The 11,257-nt window shown below is 50.5% G+C and overlaps 1 protein-coding gene across 1 annotated transcript in view; it reads left to right on the forward strand.

Annotated features, from left to right (window-relative positions):
• Positions 1-10,917, forward strand: part of LOC147099618 (ras-related protein R-Ras2-like) — a 37,195-nt gene extending 26,278 nt beyond the window's left edge. Inside the window, exons 3-6 of the mRNA XM_085969877.1 lie at positions 2,823-2,925; positions 5,056-5,164; positions 5,273-5,391; positions 7,355-10,917. Of these exons, the coding sequence (XP_085826003.1) occupies positions 2,823-2,925; positions 5,056-5,164; positions 5,273-5,391; positions 7,355-7,442 (419 nt within the window). The 3' untranslated portion in view covers positions 7,443-10,917. The remainder of the gene's footprint in view (positions 1-2,822; positions 2,926-5,055; positions 5,165-5,272; positions 5,392-7,354) is intronic.
• The last annotated feature ends 340 nt before the right edge of the window (positions 10,918-11,257 follow it).

The raw sequence follows: 11,257 nt of genomic DNA on the forward strand, positions 1-11,257 counted from the left end.
CAAGATTATGACGGGTTTGGATAGGCTAGACGGGGAAAGGCTGTTCCCACTAGCCGATGGTACAAGGACTAGGGGACACAGATTTAAGGTTTTGAGCAAGAGATACAGGGGGGGATCTGAGGGGGAAACCTTTTTACGCAGCGAATGGTGATGACCTGGAACTCGCTGCCGACGGAAGTGGTGGAAGCGGAGACACCCAATGTTTTCAAGGGGAGACTGGATAGGCACTTGAGGGAAATAAACTTGCAGGGCTACGGGGAGAGAGCGGGGGAATGGGACTGACTGGATTGCTCTACAGAGAGCCGGCACGGACTCGATGGGCCGAATGACCTCCTTCTGTGCCATTATGACTCTGTGATGCATCCACCCTTTCCCACTGTAGGCACAGCGGGTGCCCCTCTCCAGCACTGCTGCCTATCTCCCATTGCCCATTTATTGCCCACTCCACCATTGCCTATCTGCCGTCTGTTGTTTTTACAACTGTAGTGGCTTGCTAGGCTACTTTATACATTTATACAACATAATTAATGTAGTAAAAAAACCTCTTAGTGGCTTCACAGGAGCAATTATCAAACAAAATACTGGGACAGGTGAGCAAAAGCTTGGTCACAGAGATGGGTTTTAAGGAGCGTCTTAAAGGAGGAGAGAGAGAGACGCGGAAAAGTTTAGGGGGAGGAATTCAAGAGCTTGGGGCTTAGATGACTGAAGGCGTGGCCGCCAGTGATGGGATGAAGGAAATGGGTGATGCACAAGAGGCCAGAATTGGGGGAGGGTCAGGAGATCTCGGAGGGTTGTAGGGCTAGAGGAGATTACAGAGATAGGGAGGGGCGAGGCCACGGAGGGGGTTTGAACACCTAGTATGACTTCAGGGCATGCTTAGTTAAGGATTATTTCTAATGCAGCTCATGGTATGCACTGAGCAGTCCTGAGCGAGATGATTTAACGTCTGTGTGTGGTGTAGTTATGTTACAAGCGTGTATGTGCATGCAAGTTGACGTTTGTATTTCGGGGGAGTTGTCTCCAATCATGCACTAGACATAGAAACATAGAAATAACAACAGAAAATGCTGGAAAAACTCAGCAGGTCAGGCAACATCCGTGGAGAGAAATTACAGTCGACGTTTCGGGTCGAAACCTTTTTTCAAAACTGGAAAGGAAATGAAATAGATCGAAGGCAGGGCTGCGATAGAACAAGAAAAGTAGAGACATTAAGAGGTATTCAAAACCAGACGAGATGGTGATAGGACAAGTGGAGACAAAAGACAGCTCAGATTAGGTGTGAAGTGTACTGGCAGAAAGACAGCTGCCATGTGGGAGAGAGAAAAAGAAGGAAAGGGGGGGGGGGCAGGGAAAACCCAAAACAAAGGGATGGGAAAAAAATATATAAGTAAAAATGTAATAGAGGCTGAGGTTATGATCTGAAATTGTTGAACTCGATATTGAGTCCGGAAGGCTGCAAAGTGCCTAATCGGAAGATGAGGTGCTGTTCCTCGAGTTTACCTTGCGCTTCCATGGAACAATGCAAGAGGCCAAGGACGGTGAGAGTCCGAGTGGGAATGGAGCGGTGAATTAAAATGACAGGCGACCGGAAGCTCGGGGTCACCCTTACAGACTGAACAGAGGTGTTCCGCAAAGCGGTCACCCAATCTGCATTTGGTCTCCCCAATGCAGAGGAGACCGCATCGTGAGCAGCGAATACAGAAACATAGAAGATAGGAGCAGGAGTAGGCCATTCGGCCCCTCGAGCCTGCTCCGCCATTCAATGAGATCATGGCTGATCATCCAAATTCAGTACCCTGTCCCTGCCTTCTCCCCATATCCCTTGATCCCTTTAGCCTTAAGAAATATATCCAACTCCTTCTTGAATATATTTAATGAATTGGCCTCAACTGCCCTGTGTGGTAGAGAATTCCACAGGTTCACCACTCTGGGTGAAGAAATTCCTCCTCATTTCAGTCCTAAATGGCCTACCCCTTATCCTTAGACTGTGACCCCTGGTTCTGGACTCCCCGACCATCGGGAACATCCTTCCTGCATCTAGTCTGTCCAGTCCTGTTAGAATTTTATAAGTTTCAATGATACATTTTATTTTTCCATATAAGGAAACCGTGATCGTGGACGCATGCAGGCAATCTTTCTTCCTAATCCAGGTTCAATTACTGTACACGTTGCCTGTCTGGGCTTGTCCGTGATGAATGACCACATGTGTGGGACATCAGAGTGCTTCAGGCCCCTGTGGGACTGTAGCCCAGTAATCACTACCCTCAGGAGAGGAGGCCAGGGGGTGAAATTGGGTAGAGAGAGAGAGATTTGGAGGGGGGTTGGGGGGGGGGGGGGGAGAAAAGCTCAACCTTTCCCCCTTTTTCTTGGTTTCAATATTTCTGGCTATTTTTCTCCCTGCTGATTTGCTGAAGCTGGGGATTTCGGGAGGGGTGGGGGCCGCAGGGAGGAAGGGGTAGATTTGAGCGAGGGAGTCAGGCTCCGACTTGACTCTAGGCCCCACCGGGCAACAGTCCTGTTACTGATCAAGGAAGATTCCCGGTGCGGACCGAGTGCCCCTTCACACGACGCATAGCTTACCCTGAAGGAATTTTAATTCTGTCAGTATGGGGTAACTTCCTTGGCCGTAACCATGGCAACCGTGTCTGAAACTTGCCTGTGCTGGCACACGCTGTGTAAACTTGTGAAAACGAAAAGCCCTGCAGACCTAAGTCTATCAAATACTTTGCTAATGAGGAAGTATCCCTCAGTGCTCAATTCATCTGATTTCCCCCCCCCCCCCCCCCCCCTCGCCCTGCCTCCCTCCCCTTCCTTCCTTTTAGTTTTGGACACTGCCGGTCAAGAGGAGTTTGGTGCAATGAGGGAACAGTACATGCGCTCGGGCGAAGGATTCCTCCTCGTCTTTGCCATCAACGATCGGGGAAGGTAGGCTGCTATTTTTCTTTTTAAATATGAAAAATGCTACGCGGGAGAATGGTCGCATTTTGGCTGGTCAGTGTACTGCCCCATGTGGTGCTGAGCCATGGAGATCAGGGGAACGGTAGCATAGTGGTTACGTTACTGGACTAGTAATCCAGGGGCCTGGACTAATAATCCAGAGACGTGTAATTCAAATCCCACCACGGCAGCTGGGGAATTTAAATTCATAAATCTGGAATAAAAAAAAAAGAGCTAGTATCAGTAATGGTGACCATGAAACTATCGGATTGTGGTAAAAACTCATCTGGTTCACTGATGTCCTTTAGGGACGGAAATCTGCCGTCCTTACCCGGTCTGGCCGATATGTGACTCCAGAACCACAGCAATGTGGTTGACTCTTAACTGCTCCTCCTGAAATGGCAGCTCACCACCACCTTCTCGAGGGCAACTCGGGATGGGCAATAAATGCTGGGCCTTGCCAACGACGCCCACATCCCAGGAACGAATAAAAACAAAGGACGGTGCCCGCTTCAACCGCTCGTTCGGTGCCCGGTTAGCAGGTCACTGCCCTGGGCAGTGGTAGAGTGGTTGCAGTTGCCCATGGCTCCCTTGGGTAGGGGGGAGGGAAGGGTGGGGAGAGATGGAGAGGGAGTGGTGAAACCTCTAGATCTAGACGGGAGATGAGGAGAAATGTTTGCACCGAGCGTTGTCGGGATCTGGAACGCTCCGCCTGAAAATAAATCGGGAGTCGGGCAGGTACTTGAGGATGAGCAGCTGGCAGGGTTACGGACAAAAAGCGGGGAGTGTGGGATTAAGCATGGCTGCTCTTTCAAAGAACCAGCGCAGGCACGACGGGCCGAATGGCCTCCTTCTGTGCTTTGATTCTATGAAATCAGCCAGAACTTCCGATTAGGGTTCCCAACTCCTGTTGAACACGTTCCTGGAGGTTACATCACATGACCTTTCACCGCCAACCGCCCCCACACTTGCTATCGGCTGCCCAGCGCACCTATTCTCCCGCTTCCCCGTGCCCATTGGAAAGACTCGTTACCCAACTGAGTGACTCTTGGCTGTCGGTCAAACAGCCTTTTGGTTTTTTTTCCCTCCCCCATCTCCCAATGTTTTTATAGCTAACAAAAGTGTTCAAAGATAATTAAAAGAGCAAATTTGTTTTATAATGCGCCCCCCCCCGCCCCCCCAGTGATTTTTCTCTCCGGGGGTTTTGCTCGCGTCGGTGTTCCCGGAGATTAATCTTCAATTCCTGGAGACTCTTTGAGGGGTCGGCAACCCTACTTCCGACCGCTGTCCGGTGTGCTCTGCCGCCGTGTTGCCTGCGGGCGGATGTTTGGTCGGGGCAGGGTCAGGCGTGCTGGGAGGCCTCCACCCTGTCTGCTAACTTGTCTGTCTGTGCGTTTGCACGTGAAGGGTAGTCGGCTGGGCGAGAGTTGGAAAGTGAGCACCGTCTGTGGACCAATACTCTCCCCTCCCCCTGGTGTGAAGCTGCCCCTTCAGCAGTGGGAGGAACATTTGAAGGGAAGACGGAAAAGTTGTTCTGTAGACTGATGCAGGAAGGATGTTCCCAATGGCGGGGGGAGTCCAGAACTAGGGGTCACAGTCTAAGGATAAGGGGTAAGCCATTTAGGACAGAAATGAGGAGGAATTTCTTCACCCAGAGAGTGGTGAACCTCTGGAATTCTCTACCACAGAAGGCAGTAGAGGCCAATTTATTAAATATATATTCAAGAAGGAGTTGGATATATTTCTTAAGGCTAAAGGGGTATGGGGAGAAAGCAGGGACAGGGTACTGAATTTGGATGATCAGCCATGATCTCATTGAATAGCGGAGCAGGCTCGAGAGGCCGAATGGCCTACTCCTGCTCCTATCTTCTATGTTTCTATGTCCGCCTGTTCCACCAATGCTCCCAGTCTTCAGTTGACCACCACTAGATCCAACAAAGCCATTCCTCACTGTCCGAGGACTCGCTACACCACATGGGACTGCAGCGGTCCAAGAAGGCGGCCCACCACCGCCTTCTCGAGGGGCAGCTAGGGACGGGCGATAAATGCCAACCTTGCTAGCACCGTCCGCACTACCCGAGAATGAAACTTAAACATCAATCTTTGGTTCTCTTTCAGTTTCGACGAGATCAGTAAGTTTCACCGGCAGATTCTCCGAGTGAAGGACCGAGATGAGTTTCCCATGATCCTCATTGGCAACAAGGCCGACCTTGAACACCAGCGGCAGGTGAGTCTGGCCTGTGGTGGAAGCCAGTGGGTGGGTGGCCGGTGGGGGGGGTGGGGGCGGTGTTTGATTTAATAACTAACCACTTGGCCTTTGCTCTTCGCACTGCAGATAACGAAAGAGGAGGCGGAGAATCTCGCACGGCAGCTCAAAGTAACCTACCTGGAGGCCTCGGCGAAAATCCGACTGAATGTAGACAACGCCTTTCACAACCTGGTGCGAGCAATACGGTGAGCTCTTTACTTGCTCTCGCGGAAAGAAGCTATACTGATGGTCAGTTCTGATAGGTTAAACATCCGACATCCAGCAACAACTTGCATTTATACAGTGCCTTTAACTTAGTAAAAAAAACAAAAAACAAAGTGCTTCACAGGAGCGATTATCAAACAGAATTTGACACCGAGCCAGATAGAGATATTAGGACAGGTGACCAAAAGCTTGGGTCAAAGAGGTCAGTTTTAAGGAGCGTCTTAAAAGAGGAGAGAGAGGCGAAGAGGTTTAGGGAGGGAATTCCAGAGCTCACGGCCCAGGCAGCTGAAGGCACGGCCACCGATGGTGGAGCAATGATTAAAATCGGGGGATGCGCAAGAGGCCTGAATTGGAGGAGCGCCGAAATCTCGGAGGGTTGTGGGGCTGGAGGAGGTTATAGAGATAGGGAGGGGTGAGGCGAGGCCATGGAGGGATTTGAAAACCAGGATGAGAATTAAGCAGAGTTCAGAAACGCCTACATCTGTTGCAGCACCTCCTCACATTGCTGAAACTTTGCTCCCCAAGAGCACCCGGTGCAGTGAATTAACCGCCAAGGGGAGCTGCGGTTATGTGAGCAAACAGTGAGTGCATTTCGAAGTATGTGAAGAACTTTAAGGCATTTCTGGGAGGTGATGAGGTGCTCTCTATTTGCGATTTGGTTTTCTCTTCCTTCAGCTGTGGGAGGGCCGGGTCGGGTCCTGCTGGTCTATAACAAAGATGCTGACTGGAATGATCCCTCAAAGTATCTCTGTCCGGCTTTGAAAAGGTGTTCGAAAGACAAAAGGGTGAACAAGAGAGCTCCAAATAGAAAGGAGTAAAGTAGAATGTGAATGAGAGAAATAGACTGGCTGGAAAATAGAAAAGACAGCTAGGGTATGAAGTTGCTAAATCAAGTGTTCAGAACAGAGGGTTGCAGGAGGAGACAGTGGGGGCTTAATTGGATAGCCCCTGAAAACTGGTGCAGGGATTGCGATGCGTGATTAACCCGCGGCCATTGATTGAAGCTGCCTGCTCATTTAAATGATCTTCGTATCCATAGAAACATAGGAGCAGGAGTCAGCCATTCGGCCCTTCGAGCCTGCTCCGCCATTCAATATGATCATGGCTGATCCTCTATCTCAATACCATATTTCCGCTCTCTCCCCATACCCCTTGATGCCTTTTGTGTCTAGAAATCTATCTATCTCCTCAAATATATTCAGTGACTTGGCCTCCACAGCCTTCCGTGGCAGAGAATTCCACAGGTTCACCACCCTCTGAGTGAAGAAGTTTCTCCTCATCTCAGTCCTAAATGTCCTACCCTGTATCCTGAGACTGTGACCCCTGGTTCTAGACCCCCCCAGCCAGGGGAAACATCCGCCCTGCATCCAGTCTGTCTAGCCCTGTCAGAATTTTATACGTTTCGATGAGATCCCCTCTCATTCTTCTAAACTCTAGTGAATACAGGCCTAGTCGACCCAATCTCTCCTCATACGACAGTCCTGCCATCCCAGAAATCAGTCTGGTGAACCTTCGCTGCACTCCCTCTATGGCAAGTATATCCTTTCTTAGGTAAGGAGACCAAAACTGTCCAGCCAGCGCTAATCGCACTGTTCATTGGCTGGACACATTAGCAGGGGGCCAATATCGTGAGAGGCTAGCACCGGTTAAAGCTAGCCTGTGCTAAAGTATTTAAGGTTTCAAGTTAACATTCTCTTTTTTTCCCTCTTTTCTCCCACTTTTTTTTCTCTCTCTCCTTTCTCTTTTCTCTTGTGCTTGCTCTCTCGCTATCTCCTCTCGTGGTCTCTGTCTCTGTTGCTCGTGCTCTCTCTCTCCCTGTCGCTCGCTCGCTCTCACGCGCTCTCTCTCTCTCTCTCTTTTCCCCCCCCCCCCCCCCCCCCCCTCACAATGTGACAGTTTTAATAGCCAAGTACTTTGACTTCTTTTGATTTCTCCCCCACACAGGAAATTTCAGGAGCTGGAGAGTCCCCCCAGCCCACAGCCCAAACCGACGAAACGAGAATCCAGCGGGTGTCCGTGCGTTCTCCAGTGAGGCCTCCCTGTCTTGGGCAGCGAGTTAGCCTTGCTCCGAGCCGGGGCCTCGGGGCGTCTGGTACTCCCTCTTCCGCCACAGCATCAACTGACTTCACTCCCTCTTGCATATAATGACCATCATGGAATGACTGAAGACTCCTCCCTCTCCTGCCCGGGAATGCTCAGAGGGACACGCGTACACAGCTCCGTCAAGTGGCCAGGGGCTCGCTGCTGGAGTGACTGTTTACTGACTTTATGTTTTTTTTTAACTATTGATTGATTTCTGGAGGAAAAAAAATGCTCTTCGAAAATTCGGTTTTGTGAGTCATCCTTTGTGTTGTAATGCGGGGATCCAGGGAAAAGCCCTTTTGGTAAATCGACACTAGGCATGAGAGGGTTGGGGTTTTTGCACTGTAGCTGTGTTTGGGGGGGGGGGGGGGGGGGGGGCGCGGGGGAGGGACATGTGCTGAGGTCAGTTTTGTCCTAATGTAATTTACACTACGGGTGTGGATGGTGAATCGCATTTTAACTTGTTTTTGCTGCCTTCTTCGAAGGGATGTCTTAATCGCACTCTTCACGAGAGCGCGTGGTCACCGTGCAGCGCAGTAACGCTAATTGGCAGGGAATGGCTCAAGAAGCTCAAAGGGAGACCAATAACCAGGAGTGGGTGGCTGAACACTGGCCATCTACCCCCTCCGCCCCCTGTGACTTGGCTTCCATTCCAGCCCAGATTACAGGGGTGAGGAGTCCCTTCTAGTGGCTGGTTCTGATGTGAAATGAGCTTGGAACAATCCCTGGTGGAGGGGGGGACCTGCAGTGCGAAACTTTTTTTTTCTAAATTGTCTCTCCAATTCCAAGTCTCACTGGCGAGGGGGTGGGGCGGGGTGGCTGCATGTGGGAAGTGAATAATGGGCAGTAGGGGTCTCTGTGGGGTTGTGGTACGTTATTGGAGCAGAGTAGAGGGAGCTCCACTCTGTGCCCAACCACGCCCTACTTGACCCGAGAGTGCTTGACGCTGGGTGCCTCACATTAAAGGACGATTATAGATGCTGTGAGGACCAGGCTGGTCCTTGGCAAGATAGCTGATCTTGGCCAAGGCTGTTGTAGAACACTACAGTTGTCCTCACTATCTCTGGACAGAGAGCTCCTGCTCTTGATCACTATCTGTTGGAGTGTGTGTGTGTATGCATAATGAGAATATTGGAGTATAAAGAATTACTTCAGATAAGGTCTGATCATCACATGCAATAGACCTGTAGGTAGAGGAGACCTTTGATTCAGTTATCAGGAAGGAGTGTGGAGCTGGGGCAGCTGCTGAGCTTCTCCAGCCCTGAGACCCATGTCTATAACATCCTGGAACTCTGGGCATTTTTATGTTCTGCTTTAGCTTGGTGCTTAAGAGTTAATCCATATAAAATGGGATTCCCTTCCACTTCCCACCCAACTCCTTGCTGCTGCCTCTTGCTGCATCAACCTTCTGCTGAGAGACCGGGGCAGATGGAACTGCTGTTTTCCCCCCCCCCCCCCCCCAGTGGGTGAATGATTTGGCCATTGAGATTTCTGCGGGTGCCCCACCCCTGGTACATTCCACTGGCCTGTTGTTGCGTCAGCCTATGGGATTCATACGCTCGCTCTTCCCACCCTCCATTTCCAGTCACCCTATTCAGGATGGGCCAAATGCTCTATCTACCCTCTGCTGGGGCATTAGTGTTGGGCTTGTCCCGGGTTAACCTCTACTGGCTAGGTTTCGAGGTGCTCTCAAGAGGCGACTGTTGGGCAATTTTGTTTTCATTCCTCTTTTCCCCCCTGACAATCGTACGGAGACTAAAAAATCCAAGTGTCTGGTTGGCTAGGAGTTGGAGAACGGGGGGAGACTCCCAGTGCAAATTCTAAACATTCCTGCATTTCTAGCCTGGAGTATCTTTGTAACAACCTCTTGAGGTGACTGACCGAGCTTCGGGACGTGATTGTGATGTCCTTTTTTACGTATCGGGAGTTTCCCTGCCAAGCTTTGTGCGTTCCGTTGTTCCCTGCTATATCTCTGAAACTTCTAAAAGTAGTCTCCTCTCTTTCGAGCGCAGTGTGTGGTGTTAGCCAGTGTTGTCCAGAACGTTGCCCACACGTGGCCAATTGGGGGGGAATCCAGATGTGGCTAATTGCATTTGGTTCGTACAATTAAAAAAAATGAGTAACCGACCCCGTCGTTGGGTCATGTGATCCCAATACTCCTATTCGCATGGCGTGTACACATGAACTTTAACCTCTTTGCTTTTCACCTTGCCAACAAATGCACAATGTGTGTGAATGTTTTTTGATCATTGCGAGCGCTTTACTTCCTTGTTGCTGAATGATGGATGTTAAAGTAAACCTACACGTGTGGAGTACATTTCCCCTGTATTGTAAGGTGTTTTCGACTAAAACTGGCGCATGTGGCGAGCAAGTTCTCTAGGACAACACTGGTGTAGGCGGCCGCAGTGGAGTAGAACTGGCTCCAATAATCACTTCAGCATTGGCCTTCGAGAAATGGGATTGGCCGTATATTGCTTGCTACGGAAAGGGTGCAACGCTCTCCGCTGGTGGTTCTGCTTGGCCAGCAGTGCGCCACCTTCCTCCCAAGGGGATTGGGTGAGGCACTGTGCGCTTTGAGAACCACCTTCGCCTCCAGGTGCCAGGAACTGTGATGCCCTCGGCGTTTGAATAGGTGGCCGTCACTCGCAGGTGAAGCTTGGCTCATTGGCTGGGCTGGTGGCCAATGACCGGAGCCGTATTGCCGCGCGCCGAGGGCTTCAAGAGGGAGGGGACAAATAAACCTCTGGAATTTGGGAATCCAGCCAAGAGGAGGAACAAAAGGCCCACTCTTCTGCTGGAGGGAATTGGAGGTGGGTTAATCAACTCATTCCGTCCCTAGACTAGCGCTCCGTCTTACCTCGACAGAGAGAGACTGCAATGAATGCTCTCTGCTGGAAGATGAGATCATCCCAGAGGTATGAGGCGGCAGCTCAGTTGTCTCCTCTTCCGGCACCGGGCCAAGGCTCGAGGGGTGTGGGGTGAAGACCCGCCCAATCTCCAGCGTTGAGCTTTATGCTTTAATCCGGGGACGCCCACTTGCGAGAGGGGGGTGGGAGGTGGGGGAAAGCTCCTCCTCCTGCGTTCCTGGGATGTGCGTCAATCTTCTGTAGTGGAGTCACCCCCACCCCTCCCCACCACCTACCTTACCACAATCCTATGGTAGCTTCCTCGCCTCGCCGAGGAGATACGGCGCCACCATCCCTTTCTGCGACATTTTCAGCTCCCTTGCTGTGTTGGGTGCTGTAAGCCTTTTTTATTTTTAATCGTTCGCCTTTTAACTATTGTTAGATCCTGGCTTTTAATGTATAGTTAGAGGTACAATGTGTTTATATTGGGGCAGGGGCTTGCCTCTTCAGCCTGGCTGTGGTGTAGTCCCCTCACTGTAAATGTTCATTCAAAATAATTAAAAGTACATTTTTAATAAACTTCGTATGCTTGTTTTCTGCCGCGATGATTTAATGTGTGTCCCAAGGCGGGATTCATATTCGCTAGAAAATCCCAATGTTCCGATGCCCACGGTGATGCAGGTAACGTATCTGCACGACTTCACCTTGGAATGTCTTGAGCATTTTTTTTTTACTTGCTCAGACCCGTCCTGTGTTTCGGCTTGTCCCAAATAATTGCGAGAATATTCCGCCAAGTTTAAAACACACTTTTTTTTGGAAGGAGGCGGTGGGGGCCTTTTGGAAAGGGCGCAGAGCGGATTTGCCAGCATGATTCTGGGATGGCACCAGGGATGAGGTTACTCCAGTTACTGTGGAGAGA

Source organism: Somniosus microcephalus, chromosome 28 (assembly GCF_052327205.1).
Source record: "Somniosus microcephalus isolate GS21.2 chromosome 28, FLI_Smic_1.0, whole genome shotgun sequence".
NCBI classification, from domain to species: domain Eukaryota; kingdom Metazoa; phylum Chordata; class Chondrichthyes; order Squaliformes; family Somniosidae; genus Somniosus; species Somniosus microcephalus.